The 22,041-nt window shown below is 48.0% G+C and overlaps 1 protein-coding gene and 1 pseudogene across 5 annotated transcripts in view; one reads left to right on the top strand and one right to left on the bottom strand.

Annotated features, from left to right (window-relative positions):
- Positions 1 to 1,350: 1,350 nt before the first annotated feature.
- MOK (MOK protein kinase) overlaps positions 1,351 to 22,041 on the top strand; it is a 44,230-nt gene continuing 23,539 nt past the window's right edge. For 2 of the 5 annotated variants that reach the window (XM_069560411.1, XM_069560410.1), the window contains exons 1-2: positions 1,351 to 1,560; positions 14,772 to 14,886. In XM_069560411.1, the coding sequence (XP_069416512.1) occupies positions 1,554 to 1,560; positions 14,772 to 14,886 (122 nt within the window). In that variant the 5' untranslated portion in view covers positions 1,351 to 1,553. The remainder of the gene's footprint in view (positions 1,561 to 14,771; positions 14,887 to 22,041) is intronic. The other 3 variants (XM_069560415.1, XM_069560414.1, XM_069560412.1) reach the window with 3 other exon arrangements.
- Positions 5,072 to 5,534, bottom strand: LOC138423733 (small ribosomal subunit protein uS11-like; annotated as a pseudogene).

Here is a 22,041-nt window from a genome sequence, read left to right as displayed (position 1 = left end):
GCTGGAGAAGACTCTTGAGAGTCCCTTGGACTGCAAGGTTATCAAACCAATCAATCCTAAAGGAAATCAACCCTGAATATTTATCGAAAAGACATGCTGAAGCTGAAGTGCCAATACTTTGGCCTTCTGATTCGAAAAGGTGACTCACTGGAAAAGCTCCTAATGCTGGGAAAGATTGAAGGCAAAGGAGAAGAGGGAGGCAGAGGATGAGATGGTTAGATACTATTACCAACTCAAGGGACATGAATCTGAGCAAACTCCAGGAGACAGTGAAGGACAGGGAAGCTTGGCATGCTGCAGTCCATGGCGTTGCAAAGGGTCGGACACTACCTAGCGACTGAACAACAACAGCAACAACCTTTTGACTCAGCAGCTCCACTTGAAGAATTTCTCCTACGGGTATACACGAACGTATGGAACATGATGTATGTTCAGGGCTGGTCACTGCAGCAGTGTGTGAAAGATCAGCTTATTAGAAACAACCGAGATGTCCAGCAGGGAACCAGTTAAACAAGAGATGGTGCAACCATGAAGTGGAACTGCCCAGGTGGCTCAGGGGTAAAAGAATCCGCTTGTCAATCGAGGAGTCAAAGGAGGTGAGAGTTAGATCCCTGGGTCAGGAAGGTCCTCGAGAGGAAGAAATGGCAACCCATTTCAGTATTCTTGCCTGGAGAATCCCATGGACAGAGGAGCCTGGTGGGTTACAGTCCATGGGGTCACAAAGAGTCGGGCACGACTGAGCGCGCACACAGACAACCATGAACTAGAAGAGCCATTAAATAAAATAATGAAGCTCTTTGGGTCCTGTTAGGGGAAAGCATCCAAGTTAAAGTATCAAGTAAAAAATGCAAAATACAAAGCAGTCTCTACAAGACTACCACTGGTGTAAGAAAGAGGGAAAAAAAATAAAAGATCTCTTATGAGTTACCTACTTTATGCGGAGAGGAACTGGGGACAGAACAGTGGGAGGGAGGATTTCCACTCTGTTCTGTTTTTGATATTTTTGAATCTTGAATCACAGGACTATATTATCTACAGTCAATGGATATTCAATTGTAACATGGGACTGCAAAGAAAAGGTATCAATTGACAATTATTTAGTGTGTCTCAGCCCAGTTAAAGCTCAAGGCTTTCGTCCAGGCATTAGGTCCCAAATCACTAAATTCTCAGGACGGCTGGGGAGAGTGATCCCAGAGAAAGCCGCCTACACTCAAAAACCGGGACCAGCTTAAGGCTGCGAGGAGGGTTGCTTAGCAACTAGAGGGAGGAGGCGGGCCATACTGCGCACGCGTACATGTAGGACCAGAGGGCGCCGATAGGTCGTTTTGCGCACGCGCGGTCTCCGGCCTCGGAGTGGTCGGGACCTGACGGTTGCTAGGGTGACAGGGATACAACATGGCGGCCGGATCCTAACGCTCTCCGTTTAGGGACCACCACGGAGGTCCTAGTTCGGGACCCTGGCTCTAAGGAGTGGAAGCCAGGGCCCACACTTTCTATCCCTTTCTTCTCCGTCCAGTATCCGCAACGGGTTGTCGCCGGCTTCCGCATCCAGGATGAAGAGTTGAGTGGAGCCGCGAGGGGCGGGACCAGAGGGCGAGTGGCGGCTGGTGGGGGCCGGCTTCGCGAGGCTCTCGGTGGGCGTGGGAGGTGGGCAGTGTGGGGACCCCAAATCTCGGTGGGCTGTCGGGGACCCGCGTCCCCGGGGGCAGCCGGAGGGGGCAGCCCGAGCGGTTCAGGGCTGGTCGGGCTGTGAGGGGTCTCAACGTCGACCCGAGTCCAGCTGCGGTTTATTTTGGTGCGAGGTTACATTAGAGTTTGGGGAGTTTTTCATTCTTTTAAATGGTGGGTTGAAAACGTTTGGCAGTAATGTAGTGAGCGGTTACAGTGTGGCTTCCTACCTTTTATTGTCATTGGTTTAGTAGGCAGTTGAGAGGAAAGCTGGGCTGTGTATTTTACTTTATTATTATTTTGGGGTCAGGTAGTACTGCTTTCGGAGAAGGCAATGGCATCCCACTCCAGTACTCTTGCCTGGCAAATCCCATGGACGGAGGAGCCTGGTGGGCTGCAGTCCATGGGGTCGCTAGGAGTCGGACACGACTGAGCGACTTCACTTTCACTTTTCACTTTCATGCATTGGAGAAGGAAATGGCAACCCACTCCAGTGTTCTTGCCTGGAGAATCCCAGGGACAGGGGAGCCTGGTGGGCTGTCGTCTATGGAGTCGCACAGAGTCGGACAGGACTGAAGCGACTTAGCAGCAGCAGCAGCAGTACTGCTTTTGTCAGAACTTCTTTACAGAAATTTTTTAAGAGCCTTTCAGTAACAGAGCATTGCTGGGAAGTTATGAAATGAGATAGTCATCCTGGAAAATGTGAGGGGTACCATATTTATCTGTGCTTCAATTTGTGGATTATGAACAATCCAAGCGTAATCAACTAGAATGGGCTGCTTTTTTATTTTTACATTACTGTACAGATATACTTGTCATTTATGCTGTGAACCTGAGGTCCAGAAAAATTCCAACCTGTTTTGCTGTGAAAAGATTAAATTATGTTGGGTGTAGTTATGATGTTAAATTTGCATTGTATCCTGATTGTCAATTGGTAATTGGTATATGGCATAAATTGTGTAACAAAAATGTTTAAAACAATTCATCTCATTCATCCTTGCCAAGACATTCTTATTTTCTTCATATAATTAAGTTTTCCCTACACTGGGTCTTCATGGCTTCAGGCAGGCTTTCTCTAGTTATATCCTGTGGGGCCCACTCTTTGTTGTGGTGCCTGGGCTTACTGTGGTGGCTTCTCTTTTTTCTGAGCACAGGTTCTAGTGCACAAGTTTCAAGAGTTGGAGCACTCGGGCTCAGTAACTGCAGCTCACAGGCTGTAGTTGCTCCCAGGCAAGTGAAATATTCCCTGACCAGGGATTGAACCTGTGTCCTCTACATCGACAGGAGGATTCTTACCCACTGTACCACCAGCGAAGTCCAAGAGGTTCTTAGATATTGTTTACATGATTATCTTTTTCGGTAATGCACCCAAAGCAATAGTTAGAATACAAGGTCTACCAAAGGCTTTACATTTTTATGTATAGTGTGGACTTATATACACATTATTTTTTACTGTATTCTTTTTTTTTCCTTCCCAGCTATTCATTTTGAAAAATTTCGAATCTACAGAAAAGTTGCAAGAAGAGTACACTGAATATCCGTGCACCCTCCACCTAGATGCTCCACTTGCCTTGTGTTTGTGTACTGTCTCACCGTGCTCTGGCATTTTCTGTCTCTCTCCGTTATGTATTTATTTTTACTAAACCTTTTGAGAGTTAGCTGTAGACATCATTACATTTCACCATTAGTAATTCAGCAAGTATCTGCTAAGAACAAGAACATTCTCCTACATAATCACAGTAAAGAGCATGCTGATACAATACTGTCATGTAATATGCAGTCTACAGCTCACATTTCCCCAGTTATCCCAGTAATATCCATGATAGGTGTTTTTATTTTTTCCAGGATCCCAGTCAAAAATCACAAATGTTAGCATATATGTACATATATATATGCACACACACACATAGTACACACACACGATCTATATGGTAACATTTGCATTTTATGATTTGTATCTTTTAAACTTTTGTTTTTTAAAAACTGTTTGTTTATTTATTTGCCTGCACCGGGTCTTAGCTGCAGCATGCGGGATCTTCAGTGTGGAGTCTTAGTTGTGGCACATGGGATCTGGTTCCCTGAGCAGGGATCGAACCCAGGGTCCCTGCATTGGGAGCTCGGAGTCTTAGCCACTGGGCCATGAGGGAAGTCCCAAAGGGTGCACTTTAAATTTTAAAATTTTGTATTTTTTCAAGTATAATTGACCCACAACACTGCTAGTCCCAGCTGCACAGCGTAGTTATAGTGTTTCTACACATTACAAAATGATCATTTTTATGAGTTTATGAATAATTTTACATCTTTTTATATTTTCATGATGTTTAGTAATTCAGGTCACCATTTTTCCCACAGTGCATGAACTAATTAATTTGGTACAGCCTTCTTTATTGAAAGATCTTGACCTTGTTTTTAGTGATTTGGTTTGAAATACTTTCTCTCTCAAAGAGAGTAGGAATTAGAAGCTGAATCCTCTTTTAAACTCTAGTTGAGAGTTACACTTAGTAATTAACTTGCCCCTTAGTTCTGGCTGGAGAAGGATATGGCAACCCAGTCCAGAATTCTTGTTTGGAAAATCCTGTGGATGAGAACCCTGGTGGAGTATAGTCCATAGGGTCGCAAGAGTTGGCCACGACTGAACGACTAAGACAACGTAGTTCTGATGCTTATCACCTGCCTTGATTAAGATCTTTAGAAGCAGTGTTAATACAGATAGTTGGATTTGGGTGTGACAGTTTTAGAATTGCACAAAAAGTGAATTTGAACTCCATTTTCATGCCTTAAGGCTCAAATTCCACTTAAGCAGGCCTTGGTTTGGTGGAAATGAATGGAATCTGAATGTGAACAACTTATCTTCCGTGTTCTCTCTGCCTTTTTCAGGTAGCTATGTGATCTAGACTTCTAAACACTTGTCTGTTTGTTTTGTCTGTGCTGGGTTTCCGTCGCTGTGCCCTCTCAGTCTTTCTCTAGTCGGCGAGTGGTGGCTGCTCTCTAGGTGCAGTTCCGGGCTTCCCATTGCAGTATCTTCTCTTGTTGCTGGGCAGGGACTCTAGGGTCGTGGGCTTAGTCACTCCAAGGCAAGTGGGACCTTTCCAGACCAGGAATCAAACCTGTGTCTGCTGCACTGGGAGGCAGTTTCCAGCCACCGGCCACCAGGGAAGTCCTATCAATGTTTATACTCCTCAGCATATAAGCCTTCCACTTTCTTGGTAGGATTTGTTTTTATTATTTTTGATGTGATTTAAAAGGGATTATTGTTTATATTCCTTTTCTGGGATTTCGTTGTTAGTGTAAAGAAATGCAACCAATTTCTGTATGTTAATCTTGTATCCTGTTGCCTTGCTGAACTTTTTTTTTTTTTACATCAAAACAATTTATTAACAGAAAGCAATAATTTGAGATCTGTTCACTGATGGGGACCACAGCGATCCCCCTTCCTGCAGGTGCTGTCGGAGGGGATGGGGGTGATATCCTCAATCCGCCCAGTCTTCATCCCTGAGCAGGCGAGGGCTCTGAGCGCTGACTGGGCCCCTGGTCCAGGACTCTTGGTCCTGTTTCATCCTGTGGCCCGGATTTGATGTGGAGGGCAGTCAGGCCCAGCTCCTTGCATCTCGGGGCTACATCCGGGGCAGCCAACGTGGCAGCATATGCAGAGGGGTCATCTCGGCCAGCCTTCACCTGCGTCCCACCAGTTACACGGCAGATGGTTTCCTTGCCAGAAAGATCGGAGACACAGAAGTGTCGTTGACGGATGCAAAGATGTGGCACACACCAAATACGTTTTCTCCTTCAGCCACCTAAGGGCTGAGGCTGATGACCTGTTCTTCCTTCTTTTCCTTCCCTTTGTGAGGTGCCATTTCTGTGCGTCTTCTCCAGACTCCGCCACCGGAAAGAGAGGGTGGGTGCCTTGCTGAGCTGAATCAGTTCTTGTAGTTTGTGTGTCCTTAGGGTTTTCTATATATAGTATCATGTCATCTGCATATAATGACAGTTTTACCTCTTCCATTCCAGTCTGGCTATCTGTTGCTTTTCTTGTCTGATTGCTGTGGCTAGATCTTCCAATACTGTGTTACATAAAAGTGGTGAGAGCGGGCACCCTTATCTTGTTCCAGAGTTTAGTGGAAAGGCTAAGAGCCTTTTCATTTTTGTTCAGTTCAGTTCAGTTCAGTCGCTAAGTCGTGTCCAACTCTTTGCAACCGCATGGACTGCAGCAAGCCTGGCTTCCCTGTCCATCACCAACTCCCAGGGTATACTCAAACTCATGTCCACTGAGTCAGTGATGCCATCCCGTCATCTCATCCTCTGTTGTCGCCTTCCCCTCCCGCCTTCAGTCTTTACCAGTATCAGGGCCTTTTCCGATGGTCAGTTCTTCCCATCAGGTGGCCAAAGTATCAGAGCTTCACCATCTGTCCTTCCAATGAATATTCAGGACTGATTTCCTTTAGAACTGACCTGTTTGATCTCCCTGCTGTCCAAGGGACTCTCAAGAGTCTTCTCCAACACCACAGTTAAAGCATCAGTTCTTTGGCGCCCAGCTTTATTTATGGTCCAACTCTCACATCCATACATGACTACTGGAAAAACCTTAGCTTTGACTAGATGGACCTTTGTTGGCAAAGTAATGTCTCTGCTTTTTAACATGCTGTCTGGGTTGGTCATAGCGTTTCTTCCAAGGAGCAAGCGTCTTTTAATTTCATGGCTTCAGTCACCATCTGCAGTGATTTGGGAGCCCCAAAAATAAAGTCTCTCACTGTTTGCATTGTTTCCCCGTCTATTTGCCATGAAGTGATGGGACCGGATGCCATGATCTTTGTTTTTTGAATGTTGAGTTTTAAGCCAGTGTTTTCATTCTCCTTTTTCACTTTCATCAAGAATATCTTTAGTTCCTCTTTGCTTCCTGCCATAAGGGTGGTGTCATCTGCATACGTGAGGTTATTGATGTTTCTCCCGGCAGTCTGGATTCCAGATCGTACCTCATTGTTTTTAGTGGCTACATAATATTTCAGCTTGTGGATTCAATCCCTGGTCAGGGAACGAAGCTCCAGGAAGCCATGTGGCCAAAACAGAAACATGCAGAACTTTTCTGTCGCCCCTGAAAGTTGTCTTGTGCTCTACTGGAGTGGCTGCCGTCGCCTTCTCTGTTTAGGAGCTAGTTGTTGTCCTTTTATTTGTTCAGCAACTGTCTACGGCCTTCCCCAAAGGCTCAGTTGGTAAACAGTCCGCCTGCAATCCAGGCGAAGCAGGAGACCCAGGTTCGATCCCTGGGTCAGGAAGATCCCCTGGGGGAGGAAATGCCAGGAGAACCCCATGGACAGAGCAGCCTGGCAGGCTACCGGCCGGGGCTTGCAGAGAATCAGACACGACTGAGCACGCTAGCACACACAGCACTGTCGTGAGAGGCGCAGGTTACGGCTCAGTGTAGACACGGGCATGGGATATTGTGACTGGAGTGCCTGGTGGACTGCCTGGAGCAGGAGGCCCGGGAGGACCCAATGAGGGGAGAGCAAGCACGACTGCGGTCGCCCCGTGTGAAGGTCGTGCTGCTCGCCGCTGGAGTCTGTGCGGCGCTGTTCCTCGTACCAGAGAGGGGGTCTCTCTATCACGGGCCTCCCTGGTGGCTCAGACGGGAAAGATTCTGCCTGCGATGCGGGAGACCTGGGTTCAGTCCCTGAGTCAGGATCCCCTGGAGCAGGAAATGGCAACCCACTCCAGTATTCGTGCCCAGAGAATTCCATGGACCGAGGAGCCTGGCGGACTACAGTCGTGGGGTTGCAAGGAGTCGGACACGACTAACACTTTCACACATCCATACCATTGGCAGTGGGGCCCCCGAGCTCTGCCTTTCTCATGGGCACTGTCAGCGGAGCCATTACTTTGGAAAGGGTCTTATGGTCACCGTTTCTACGAGTACACTTGTGTGACCTCTGCATCTCCTGGACAGTGTTCTGCTCACGGGAGACAGCAGTGGCGGTGTGGTTGGGACGTTATTCTGGGGTCAGACTCCCTGCGTGTGTAGCCTGCTGCTTCATTGGTGTGGCCCTGGGCAGGATACTTAAATTCTCAGTGCCATAGTTCCTCATTTGTAAGATGGGCCAATGGGGTACCTGTTGCATGGGGTTGTTGAGATGATTAAGTGAAAAGTGGTGCCTGATGCTTAGCATTCAGATCTTGGTGTTTGATGAATATCTTTCTCTGATAGAAGGAACCAGGACTCCTTGGCCAAGTGGCAATCCTGGGACTGAAACAGGAAATATACAAGATTTTGTAGTGCCAGAAAGTAAGAAGGTACTGAAAAAACAGATAATGTAAGCCTAGACAAACAGACCTTGTGGTTGGGGGCATGTCCAAGGGACCAAGGAGCCAACAGAAAGCGCTCCTAAAGGCCAGAGCGGGAACAGTTTGAAGCAACACACTAAAGTAGCATTAGATTATCCCGGAATATAAAATAAATATCCATGGATTCCTACTAACATTAATGAAAAAACATATTCTGAAAGAGAGTTTGATGGAGGACTGTGAAGGTAGTTTAAGGAGCATCCTTCCAGTCATTCATCCTCCCTGCCCTCCTGATCTCTCTGTTGTTTATATGGATGGTCTGACCTGGGAAAGGAAGTGACCTACGAGACAGGAGAGCGCTCATTGTGATCTGAAATACCCGGTATTTAAACACAGATGAATGAAAAAGGATTGGTTGGCAGTTGTCAGTAGTCATAATTTTGTGATTCAGCTGTCCAAGTTCCCCCTGCAGTGTGTGTCTGGAGGCCTGTAGGAATATTGGATTGGGGGCGCGCGACATGGCATTTCTTCTTTGATTCATTTGTTGAGGAGGATGTACAGGGCGTGAAAGACGCTAGTAGACTTTGCCTTTAAGAGGCTTACGGCCTTGTGGAGAGAGGTGCAGAGTGGACACGAATAGGTCTGTGGCAGAGGACAGGGTGCCCACCGAAGGAGGAAAGGCATCTGCTCTGAGGCCTACCTACCAGGTTGGTCCTGGGAGATTAGAATCTATAGCATCACATGTTTAATTTTGGAGACTCAGCATCCATTAATTTGGCTTTTAATATTATCTAAACAGGAGTGTGCCTCTCTCCCGCTGCCTCCCTTTTAAAGTAAAGGACCTAAAGCTGGGGGCTCGGGAACACACTCTGTCCTAGAGCTGAGGGGTTGTGTCCTCCTGACCTCTGTGTCCTCCACGCGTGGCCCAGCGCCTGCTGTGCAGCTGGTGCCCGTGGGCTGCAGTGATGTCCACAGTCCTGTAGTCACACCGCCAGGGGTGTTTAATTCATTTAGGCTGAAGTACAGTGCGCATTGGGCTTCCCAGGCGGCACTAGTGGCAAAAACAAAAAATCCGCCTGCCACAGCAGGAGATGCAAGAGACACGGGTTCGATCCCTGGGGCGGGAAGATCCCCTGGAGCAGGGCATGGCAACCTACTCCAGTGGTCTTGCTTGGAGACTCCCACTGACAGGCGGGCTACAGCCCGTAGGGTCATAGAGAGCTGGACACAACTGAATCGATTTAGCATGCACGCATAGCAGAAATTGTGTTGGGTGGGGGGTGTGGGTCCCAAGACCACCCCTAGATTTGCTCAGAGAACTCACAGGATTCAGGTTACACTCTGGCTCACAGCTGTGATGTCCTCAGTGAAAGGAGCAGACCAGAGAAGGAGAAAGGGCCGCGGGGCAGAGCCTAGAGGAAACGAGATGCAAGCCCCCGCGTCCTCTCCCAGTGGAGTCCCGCAGGCCTCGCGTCGCTCTTCCAGCAGCAAACTGACAGCACGTGTGACCTGTTTCTGTCAGCACAGCTCGTGAGCCCCGCTGCCCCGGGGTCTTACGGGGGCTGAGAACTCAGGCGCCCTCTGCAGATTCAGTGCAGACCACGCTGCTCGCTTGAACGGTGTAGGCATCGGGAGGGGCTCTTACTGCAGAGACTGGGGAGCCCTTCCCAAATCTGGGTTCCCAGATGGCAGCCAGGGCCAACCTTGCAAGCAGATGTCTCTATGGGGAGTGGCTTTAGGCCCGCCACGTGAGCTTTTTCTGCACAGTAATAGACTGTCTCTTTTCAGGGAAGTTTCTGGGCATTCCAGTCTAGTCCATCCAAGAGAGGGGAAAGGTTTGATGTTGTTTTAATGAGCAGCAGTTATTCCCTGGCTGTTCCTCGATGAATAGGAGTGGGGTTAGGCAGGTCAGGTGGGTCTTCCTGAGGACCAGAGGATGTATTACTCAGTAGAAGCATCCATCTGGTTGAATTTCCCCGCAAAGTTTCAAGTTTGGAGGCTCCCTAAGAAATTTGTCAAAGTTGTTTTATGATGCTCCAAACTGCACAAACTAGTGGTAAGCCACACACAGGGCCTGTAATTTGGTCAGTTTGTTTTGAAGAAGCTTCTTGGGAGGATTCACCCAAGAATCTTACCAGTCTGGTTCCAGGACTTACTGGGCAGGTTACCTGTTTGAGGGAGGCTCTGGGCTTTACTTGAAGCTGTGGTTGTCAAGCGGGTTACAGCTTCTGGTTTTGGTCAGAAGGGCTCTGACGCTTGTATCCTGAAGACCTCCCCAGGGCTGAGCCCTGCCTTACTCCACCCAGCCGCTCTCGGAGGGCGAGCGGGAAGAACTATGGAAATGGCAGAACAGCTTCACACTCCTGCCGTGCTGGGAGCTCGGTCAGTTACTTTCTACTCAGGGAAGACTTGGTGAAGAGGGATTGTAGGGCTTAAACATCGCAGTTTGGGGGTCCAGAGCAGCCCCAGGGGTCCTGAGGACCTGTGTGCTCACACGCAGCGCAGCCCCCGTGTGATCCAGGGATACACGGCTGATTCGGGGAAAGTCACTGAGGAATTCTGTAGTCAGGCCTGTTTCTCTTTAACCTAACCCACGTTCCCTAAGCTTGTTTGCTCGTGGAACCCCCTTTTGGGGAGTACCCGTTACTGTCTTAGGGGTACTAGTGTTTTGCAGAACTCAGTTTGGAAAATGCTCGCTGAGCGTTTATCAGCGCCCTCGGATAGATTTCCTGCAGGTGATGCTTGGGGAGGCCCTTCCTGGTGTGATGGCCCAGCCTCTTCTCACACAAAGTACAGGCAGTCGCGAGGCTTGGCTTCCGTCATGCTGTTTGCTCAGGACTGTGGCTTTTAATGTACAGATTTCCTTACATGTGAATTGTTCAGTCACTGAGTTGTGTCTGACTCTTTGCAACCCCATGAACTGCAGCACGTCAGGCTTCCCTGCCCTTTACCATCTCCCTGAGTTTGCTCAAATCTATGTCCATCGAGTCAGTGATACTATCCAACCATCTCATCCTCTGTCGTCCCCTTCTCCTCCTGCCTTCAGCCTTTCCCAGCATCAGGGTCTTTTCCAGTGAGTCAGCTCTTTGCATCAGATGGCCAAAGTATTGGAGCTTCAGCTTCATTCAGCATCAGTCCTTCCAGTGAATATTCAGGGTTGATTTCCTTTAGGATGGACTGGTTTGATCTCCTTGCAGTCCAAGAGACTCTCAAGAGTCTTCTCTGGCACCACAGTTCAAAAGCATCAATTCTTCGGTGCTCAACCTTCTTTATGAATGGAATGGTCATAAGACTGAAACCGTATTTCATTGTCCCAGGCAACGGCACCCCACTCCAGTGTTCTTGCCTGGAAAATCCCATGGACGGAGGAGCCTGGTGGGCTGCAGTCCATGGGGTCGCTAGGAGTCGGACAGACTGAGCGACTTCCTTTTCGCTTTCCACTTTCATGCACTGGAGAAGGAAATGGCATCCCACTCCAGTACTCTTGCCTGGAGAGTCCCAGGGACAGGGGAGCCTGATGGGCTGCCGTCTATGGGGTCGCACAGAGTCGGACACGACTGACGTGACTTTGCAGTAGCAAGCATCCTTTTTTTTTTTTTGCTGTTGTTTTTTGTGTGTTTGTCTTGGTGTAATGTGGTTTTATGTCCAGCTCTTGTAAGTTGCCAGGACCAAGTACTGTTAGTGTTGGGGCTGGCAGTCCTGCCCAGAGAGTTTTCATTTGGGAAATAGGATGGAGACCTGTTTGAGGAGCCAGAAGAGGCTCTCTGGAGCTAACCACAGAAGAGGTCATCTAGTCTCCCTGTTAGGGGGTCTGTGGAGGAATGTCAGTGGTCTCTAAACTTTGCTTTCCTCATTCAAGAGGTGGTTTCAGTCTGCTTTAGTTGTGAGGACCAGTGAGTCTCACTACACTTCACAGTATGGAGCTGTCTTATAATTATAACCGTTAATTAAGGCTGAGCTTGAGAACAGGACACGTCTAGAGCAGGAAGACCCGGCCCTCCCGGGAGCTAGAGCCGTGGTGAGAGCCAGCTCATGTTGGTCTGGGCAGTGGGACTTTGTGCGCGTGACTGTTCCGACAGTAGCCTGATCTGAGTCTGTTTTTCTTTCCGCCTTTCCCTGCATGTACTCTTTTCTGTATATCTTTTCTGTTCCTCATATTTTCTGTTTATTCCTAACTTTGGCTTGCTTTTTTCTTCTTCTGATTTTTAAATATTGGAGTATAATGTCCGTCCAGAAAACTGCACACTCTAAAGGAGGGCCTCCTCTTTCAGACAGAGCACATTTTTAATACCTTGCGTGAATTCTGATTTGAACAAACTAACAGAAAAAAGGCCCGGTTTTTTAGAGTACTGTTTTTGAGAAATAGTGTGCTTAAAGACTTTAAAAGTGCTTATCCGTTAGCAAGAAGTTATGAGTGCAGGTTGGCGAGTTTTCAGAAAGTGTAACCTGCCGCACAGCCGGAGCAGAGCTCACTGTGTCCTGAAGTCGCCAGGCAACCACTGTTCTCACTCAAACACCACAGAGCTGTCTGTTTTCACAGCTTTACTGAGATGTAATCTACATACTATAAAGTTCACCCAGGTAAAGTATATGATTGGGTGATTGTTGGCGTTTTTACTGAGTGCTCCAGCCATCATCATAATCTATTAAAGCACTTTCATCGTCACCCCAAAAAGAAACCGGGATCAACTTGCCTGTATGCCCCATTTCCTGCAGACCCCGCCCACCCTTGGCAACCGCTAACCTCCTCTCTGTGTCCATGGATTTGCCTGTTCTGGACATTTCATGTAAATAGCCTTTTGTGCTTGGCTTCCTTTACTTAGCATAATGTTTTCAAGGTTCTTCCGTGTTGCAGCCTGTGTCTCTGGCTGAATACTGTCATCGTGTAGCTAGACCATACTGTGTTGATCTGTTTTATTTATTTGGCTGTGCCAGGTCTTATTTGTGGCACTCAGAATCTTCATTTATTTAGTTTTTATTGTGGCATATGGGATCTTTAGTTGCAGCATGTGGGATCTAGTTCCCTGATTAGGGCTCGAACCTGGGTCCCTATGTTGGGAATGCAGGGTCTTAGCCACTGGACCGCCAGGAAGTCCCTGTTGACCAATTCTTTAGTTGATGGACGTTTCTTTTCTTCCCACTTTTGGCTGTTGTGAAAATGTTTCCATGAACATATGTGTACCACCTATTGTTTAGACTTATGCTTTCATTTCTCTTGAGTTTATACCCAAGAAATCTGAGTCATAGCTGTATTAGTTTATACTTCCTACAGAAGTGAATGGGAATATATAGGATTTTAAAGAAAATCCAAACATTATGTCATTTTACCTGGAAAGACTTTAGTATCAACACTTCTTGCTAACGGATAAGCACTTTTAAAATCTTTAAGCACACTATTTCTCAAAAACAATACTCTAAAACACTGGGCCTTTTTTCTGTCTGTTTGTTCAAATCAGAATTCATGCAAGGTATTAAAAATGTGCTCTGTCTGAAAGAGGAGGCCCTCCTTTGGAGCGGGATCATTTTAAAAGCCTGCTCTCTGTCGATGTGGGTCTGGGACCTGCAAGTGCTGGGCTCTGTTTGGTCCAGGCTTGTTTAGGAGGTTTCTGATCTTCCTGCTTCTGGTCAGTTGCACGCTCAGTGTTCTCTCCTAAACGTCCCTCTCAAGCCTTGTTTCTGCTGTGCCTTGCTGCCTCAGGCTACAGGAGTCTCCTTGCTCTCTAAGGCAAGTGCTTGGGTGGGGTGGAGACTGGCTGCCTTCCTGTGACTCTCCAGTGACCTTGGTGCAAGGCTGAGTAGCTTGTTCACCTGTCAAGTCTCACAACTGCTTTCTGTGAAGTTTTTTTGGTCTTCTCCCCCTCTTACTTGGACCACAGAAGCTTTTCCAACCCAATGAAGCGTTTGGTTTCTGGACTTCTCTCACGCCTTCCGTTTCTGCTTGGAAAGTAGCACGTTTCCCCTGCGCTCACTTCTGTCTGGAGAGCCCTTGTCGGGTCGTCATATTCACCACCCTCCGTCGTCCTGGCCCTTCCTGCTGTGTCCCTGGGCCGACAGGCTCCGTGGACACTTGGCCTGCGAAAGGCAGAGTCGCTGCAGGCAGTCTGCCGTGGCCGGCAGTCGCACCCTGACGAGCCGGGCCCTCCAGCGGCCGGCCTGCTCCCTGCCCCCTCGCTGCTCCACGGGCTGGTCTCTGTCTTTGTTCCCAGCGTGCTCCCAGAGACTCCTTTCTGTACCTGTCAAGGTTCAGTCAGGAAGACAGGGACTGCTCCGGTGTTTCAGGTGGCAAGGGATTTAACGTAGTGACTTGGAGGCTTATAGAGCCACCATCTGGGCCCAGGTGATGGTGGTGGTGGCCACAAAGCCAGGGAGACGTGCTGTCAGCTTCCAGAAACGCAGGGAACGATGCCCCAGGAGGCTGCCGCAGGTCCACTGGGCCTTGTGTGGGACCTCGGGGTGGTTTTCGGGAGCGTGCTCCTCGCCGCTGGGGCACGGGCACGCCTGCCGGAGGCCAGGCCTGGGCTCGCCGCTCCCGCGAGGGCCACCCGTGCAGCCCGCCTCGGCGCCTCTGCTCTTGTGTCCCGTAGGGGTCCCCAGCCTTTCCTCGCCTCGCGTGACTCCCGCTGCACGAGGGGGACAGAGACTGTGCTGCCAACACACAGCCCAGCTTCTCTTAAAGTAAGGGGCGCACCGAACCTTAGAAAACATAAGCAAACCATCCTCGATATGTTGCTGTTGGATTATCTTACAGATGAAGACACCTGCTGTCTGGAAGCGAGTATGAAACAGATGCATAAATAAACTTTTATTTTTATAATTGTTTTTCTTTATAGACTATAAAGCAATTGGCAAAATAGGAGAGGGAACGTTTTCTGAAGTTATGAAGATGCAGAACCTGAGAGATGGCAACTACTACGCGTGTAAACAGATGAAACAGCACTTTGAGAGGTAGGCAGCCCGAGGCCTGTTGGAGACTAAATACAGGAATAGGTGTGAGCCGACAAGACCAACATAATGGGAAAAGTGTGTCCATGCGATAGCATGTAATGTCAGATTTCTTTGGGCAGAGAGGATTAAAGGCTAATTTTATCTTTATCGTACTGGGATTTACTCATGTCCCAGTTTCAGCTCAGTTCAGTCGCTCAGTCATGTCCGACTCTTTGTGATCCCATGAATAGCAGCATGCCAGGCCTCCCTGTCCATCACCAACTCCCGGAGTTCACCCAGACTCATGTCCATCGAGTCGGTGATGCCATCTCATCTTCTGTCATCCCCTTCTCCTCCTGCCCTTAATCCCTCCCAGCATCAGTCTTTTCCAGAGTCAACTCCTCATGAGGTGGCCAAAGTATTGGAGTTTCAGCTTTAGCATCAGTCCTTCCAGTGAACACCCAGGACTGATCTCCTTTAGAATGGACTGCTTGGATCTCCTTGCAGTCCAAGGGACTCTCAAGAGTCTTCTCCAACACCACAGTTCAAAAGCATCAATTCTTCGGCACTCAGCTATCTTCACAGTCCAAGTCTTACATCCACACATGACCACTGGAAAAACCATAGCCTTGACTAGATGGACCTTTGCTGGCAAAGTAATGTCTCTGCTTTTGAATATGCTATCTAGGTTGGTCATAACTTTCCTTCCAAGGAGTAAGTGTCTTTTAATTTCATGGCTGCAGTCACCATCTGCAGTGATTTTAGAGCTCAGAAAAATAAAGTCTGACACTGTTTCCACTGTTTCCCCATCTATTTCCCCACAAAGTGATGGGACCAGATGCCATGATCTTCATTTTCTGAATGTTGAGCTTTAAGCCAACTTTTTCACTGTCCTCTTTTACTTTCATCAAGAGGCTTTTTAGTTCCTCTTCACTTTCTGCCATAAGGGTGGTGTCATCTGCATATGTGAGGTTCTTGATATTTCTCCCGGCAGTCTTGATTCCAGCTTGAGCTTCCTCCAGCCCAGCGTTTCTCGTGATGTACTCTGCATATAAGTTAAATAAGCAGGGTGGCAATATCCAGCCTTGACATACTCCTTTTCCTGTTGGGAACCAGTCTGTTGTTCCACGTCCAGTTCTAACTGTTGCTTCCTGACCTGCATATAGGTTTCTCACGAGGCAGGTCAGGTGGTCTGGTATTCCCATCTCTTTCAGAGTTTTCCACAGTTTATTGTGATTCCACACAGTCAAAGGCTTTGGCATAGTCAATAAAGTAGAAATAGATGTTTTTCTGGAACTCTCTTGCTTTTTCCATGATCCAGCGGATGTTGGCAATTTGATCTCTGGTTCCTCTGCCTTTTCTAAAACCAGCTTGAACATCTGGAAGTTCACGGTTCACATATTGCTGAAGCCTGGCTTGGAGAATTTTGAGCATTACTTTACTAGTGTGTGAGATGAGTGCAATTGTGCAGTAGTTTGAGCATTCTTTGGCATTGCCTTTCTTTGGGATTGGAATGAAAACTGACCTTTTCCAGTCCTGTGGCCACTGCTGAGTTTACTATAATAGCAATAAATAATGGTCACAAAAATTTAAACTGGAGAAGTATACCTCACTTCAAACCGTTTGTATGTTCCTAAGAATTGTGTTGGTTGGATTTTTATAATTGAAACCTTGGATTAGAGATACAGAGGTCCTTGTGGCTTAGTTAGCTGTGAATCAGTTACTATGTTGAAAAATACCTTTCAGGTAGGATTAGAGAGATGTGTTCCCTGGGAGGGAGCGGTGCGCGTCGTGGTGCGGGGAGTCCTCTGGTTCTCGCTTCGTCCCTTTCAGACCACCGTGGCCTTTCCCACAGAGCAGCCTCTCGGAGTCCTCAGCATGGACCACCCTCAGTCAGAGGCCACGTGTGGTTAGGAAACTGTCAGGTGAGGAAATAAGCGATGGCACCGCTGCAGCTGTCCTGCTTCTCAGTAAAGAGGTGTGAAGCTCAGTCTTTTTTAAGATCAAAGGAGTTGAAGCCTCTGAATATCTAAGGCAACATTTTAAAAAGCATAGTAATCCCTGTCCTGAAAATGTGAAGCCTTCTGAGTGTTTTGGGGTATAGGCCTTGATTTCAAACTCTTAGGATGCAAAGATAGTGTCTCAAATTGGAAAGCAGTTTAGGCCTTTTACCACATCAAGGAGATTGGGTAACAGTGATGTCAGCCTGGTGACGTCCCCACGGGGCAGGTGTCACTGTCCCTGCTTGGCGCCTGAGGAGAGGTGGTTAGCGATGTGAAGTAACTTGACCGTGGTCACCTCGGCCGCTGGGTGGGCAGAGCCGGGCCCAGGCACGCGGTGTTTGCCTGCTGCACCGACGCTGAGGTTGCGGGGCTTCTGCTCCTCCTTTCTATCACTTCTTCCTCCATTGTGTTCTGGATTCTCTGTATTTCTTTATCCACCCCCCACCTCTGTCTTTACCTTAACGCTACACCTGGTGGAGAATTTGCTGCCCAGTGTTCCGATGACCCCCATCGCCCAAGCAGACAGCTGCACTCAGCCACCATGGACAAACGCCCCACAAACCCAGCGGAGCACGACGGACTCTGAGCAGCGAGTGGGATGCATTCGCTCGGTCAGAGGCCCGGGCTCCCTGTCAGCTCACTCTCGGGTGCGGGGTAGACGTGCTTGCGGACAGCAGGACTTTCCAGCTGCAATTTTGGTGAAGACATAAACACGAAGTACAGGCCAGACAAAACACCTGCGGACCCCAGGACTCCCACGAGGGCTGCCGGCCGGGTCAGAACGATGCAGAGTCAGGGCTGCCCTGGGGACCCAGCCAGCCAGGAGAGGTCACGTGGCCACCGAGGGGACTTCAGGAGGCAGAGACCTGTAACGTGAGAAGCGCTCCTGGAGGAGGTTAGAGTGGTTTGAGGGCAGTCCTTTGGGGAGGCAGCACTCAGTTTATCTGGAAAAGTGCCTTGGGCTGACCTCAGCCCCTGGGGAGAAGGTGGAGCCACCCGAGGGACGCGGTTCCCACCAGGTCCCGACGCGGAAAGCACCTCGTCCACCCGGCCCTTGGCTTCCTTGTCGTGAGGCGCGGAGCACGGACCGAGGCGGGAAGCGGAAGGCGCCGTCACGTGCAGCCCCTGTGATCGTTTGTTCTGTTTCAGAAGCACTTGTCCTAACTTCAGAAGTGATTGATTAGAACACTTACTTTTCTTTTAAAAAAACCCATAATAAGTAAAGATTTTCTAGTAAAGTATCACTGAATCAGTCATACTTTCCTCGTTTTTTCCAACGTGTGTGTGTGTGAGGGGGATTGTTGACAGCCAGTTTCACATACTGGCTTTACTTAAAAGGAAATTCACTGAACTGGCGGTGTTTTGTGGCTCTTTGAGGTCCGGAATCACTGACGGCATCTCCAGCTTAGTTCTGACAGGTGTCTGCCGGCCTGTGTAATCCCAACCCACAGGGAATGGGTTTTGCCTTTTCTCTTGTGAGTTCTCGTTTGCTCTTAGACATATGTTGATCGAAACCCACAGGGAACAGGCTTTGCGTTTTCTCTTGTGAACTCTCATTTACTTTTAGACATATGTTGGAAACCATAGGCGACTATAGTCCAGTGCTCCTGTTGTTTGATAGTGTTCGAGCTAAAGCTGAGCCCGCCTTGGCTGTGGAGAGCACCTTCAGGGTGGCTCCTATGTTCTTGTGGCATCCCCCATCGTTTTCTTCTTTTTCAAACCTCTTTTTTTTTGCTACCGGAATGTCAGCACCTTTAGGTCCTCTCAGCAGATATGTACACTAACCTCTCTCTCTTCATTCAAATAACCTTGAGTGCATACTGATGTAAATAAATGCCAAACGACTAAACAAATTGGGATGAGGGGGAAATTTTTTTCTAATTTGTGATTCATAGATACAGAGAGGAATGAGCGAAATGGAAAAATCATCATTAGAATAATCATTTCTGCAGGCAAGATAAATTTATGAATGCTAAAATTAGTCAGCTAAAACTTGAAGGAGAATGGGATTTCTGCACAGCCTCAAATGATCTCCTGAATATTTATTAATTACCGTGGTGGTTTTAGCTTACGTCTACAAATTGTTTGCTGTTTCTTCCTCCGGGAGGTGGGGCTTAATTTCCTTCCATTTGACTGAGGGCTGGACTTGATGACTTGCTTATAAAGAGTAGAAAATGAAAGGGAAAGATAGTTAACTTTACAGAGAAAAGCCTGGTAGATGCTACTTAACTAAATCATTAATATCAGCGTCATCAGTAATAAGACATCCAAAATCACTGCAGATGGTGACTGCAGCCACGAAATTAAAAGACGCTTACTCCTTGGAAGAAAAGTTATGACCAACCTAGATAGCATATTCAAAAGCAGAGACATTATTTTGCCAACAAAGGTCCGTCTAGTCAAGGCTATGGTTTTTCCAGTGGTCACGTATGGATGCGAGAGTTGGACTGTGAAGAAAGCTGAGTGGTGAAGAATTGATGCTTTTGAACTGTGGTGTTGGAGAAGACTCTTGAGAGTCCCTTGGACTGCAAGGAGATCCAACCAGTCCATTCTGAAGGAGATCAGCCCTGAGTGTTCTTTGGAAGGACTGATGCTAAAGCTGAAACTCCAATACTTTGGCCACCTCATGCGAAGAGCTGACTCATTGGGAAAGACTCTGATGCTGGGAGGGATTGTGGGCAGGAGGAGAAGGGGACAACAGAGGATGAGATGGCTGGATGGCATCACCAACTTGATGGGCATGAGTTTGAGTGAACTCCGGGAGATGGTGATGGACAGGGAGGCCTGGCGTGCTGTAATTCATGGGGTCGCAAAGAGTCAGACACAACTGAGCGACTGAACGGAACTGATATCACATACCTTCTGATAAATGGCATGGGAAGAGCATGTCCCCTCTGTGATATTCTCTTCCAAAGGTCTGTAACCTCAGCTGATTTATGAGGCTACATCAGGAGAGCCCACACTGAGGGGCATTCTACAAAACACCGGCCCAGCCCTCCTCGAAACGGTGACGATAATGACAAGGATGAGCTGTGGTGCTGTCACAGAGTGGGGGACACGGCCACTTACTTGCAGGGTGGTCTGCTGGATCCCAGGAGAGAAAAAGGCATCAGTGGAAGAACTGGGCAAACCCAAATAAAGTGTCTAGCCTAGTGAGTAGAGTTGTACCAGGGTTCATTTTCGGTTTTGGTAAATGTTATGTGAGATGTTAACATTGGGGGAAGCCAGGTGAGAGGGGCGTTCTTTATTGTTGTTGCAAGTCTTCTGTTAGTCTAAAGTAACTTCACACTTAAAAAACAAATCAGAACAAACAGAAAATAACCAGAGACGATCCGGAATGAGTCATATTGTACGTGGCTTCTAAGGTTGAAAAAGGTATTGCTGTTATTTCTGTTTTACAGGAAGACATGACTGTAGTTTCTAGAAGAAAGGTCTAGAAGAAAGACAGCTGCGTCTGGTGTCACTTCGAGGAGTTTTATTGCTGACCATTTACTGGATATTCCAGTGCCACTGATCCTTGATCCACAAGTTTTCTTCTGTTCTTTGGTTTTCTTTTTCTTTTTCAACCATGAAAATAGTATCTTCAGCTTTTAGAGCTCTGGAATATAATATCTGTCATCATTATAAATCAGTTTAACTTTACTCATTTGAAGAATAATTTTAGGTTCCTTTAAAAATCCATTTCTGCTCTGCTTGTGGTTGAGTGAAACCTCAGAGTCACCTTGCGCAGTTGTGTGGGTGGTGTGGGCAAGGAGAGTCAGTCAGTAACAGAGGCAAGTCACGCTGAGTCACGCAGCCAGGAGGAGCTTGGTTTCGGAGCCTCTGCCCCACCTCCTCCCAGTGTTACTTCCAGCCCTTCCTTTCTGCTCCTCTGAAATAGGAATTGATGGCTTTGGCAGTCACCTTTGCTGATAGGAAGTCAAGGTGAGGTATTATAATAGACCAGTCCATTGGTACTGTGTCGGGAGGGGCGTCTGCAGCTCCTGAGATTTTTCTTCCCTTGGTGGCTCAAAGCCTTAGTTTGGGGACGATGAAGTTAGTTACTTGCATAAGGTCAGCAGCGTGACCCAGTCGCTTTGATCTTTGTTTGCTCTGTCTTCAGAGGGTTCTCCTGCCTATACTCACCAGAAATACACTGTTAATAAGATGCTCTTTTATTTGCTACGACTATATTCTTCCTTTAGAAATGTTGTAACGAAATGGAATGGGTCATTTAAAAAGTCGTTAGTCCTGGTGTTTGTAGGATCTCTCTTTTTGTCCTGAAGCAGTGGGAGAAGCTCGAGCGGATCCTCGCCAGCACAGGGTTACTAGGTGAGGGCAGAACCGACGGCTCTCCCACTTGTAGCTGTGTGGCCGGGGGCAGTTCGTTAATCTCCCTGTGGTTCAGTTTATTTATGCAGTGGGAACAGCCACGGTGTCTACCTCGTAGGGTCATTGGGAGGATTAAGTTAAAGATGCAGGTGAAACGCTTAGCACAATAATGGGTCAACTTGTCGCCTAACAGTTGGTACAAGTTACTCAGCAAAAGAGTTTGAAGACTATTTGGAAAATTGGGGTACAATAATAAATACGAGTAGCAATACTAAAAATGAAGATTACACAGGCTTCCTTGGTGCCCCACTGGTTAAGACTCCATGTTTCCATGGCAGAGAGCACAGGTTCAGTTCCCAGTCGGGGAGCTAAGATCCTGCATGCCTCGTGGCACAGCCCCCCACCCAAAAAAAGTGAAGCTTACAGCAGTTGTCCCGAGCATCTGGTGCCATGCCCAGTCCCCGGGGAGCTGTGTGCACGTGTCGTTTAATCCTCCCAGTAGCCCTAGCGGAGAGTCTTCCCTCAAATGAGGGACCCTCCGCTAGAGGGGCGAGCTCCCAGGGCTGCCGATCGCCCCTCAGCCACCCAGGGGCAGAGCGGGGGTGGGAGCCCCGTCTGGGTGGGGCCGGGGCTGTGTCCTTTCAGGGCTCTGCTGCGGGGGCAGTGCAGCGCCTGCTCTTGACTCAGAACACGGCTTTTTCCCAAGTCACATCTCTCAGTGGTCCTCACATTACTTCTACAAAAATAAGTCTTCTGTGTGGGATTCTAAATAAAAACAAAGGCAAGAAACTCATGAGTCACTTTAAAGACTCTTTTACTTAAATAGGATATAATTACAGAATTTTTCAAGTATATACAAAGT

Source organism: Ovis canadensis, chromosome 18, assembly GCF_042477335.2.
Source record: "Ovis canadensis isolate MfBH-ARS-UI-01 breed Bighorn chromosome 18, ARS-UI_OviCan_v2, whole genome shotgun sequence".
NCBI classification, from domain to species: domain Eukaryota; kingdom Metazoa; phylum Chordata; class Mammalia; order Artiodactyla; family Bovidae; genus Ovis; species Ovis canadensis.
The sequence above is the reverse complement of the archived record's forward strand: the minus strand, read 5'-3'. Positions and strand labels throughout refer to the sequence as shown.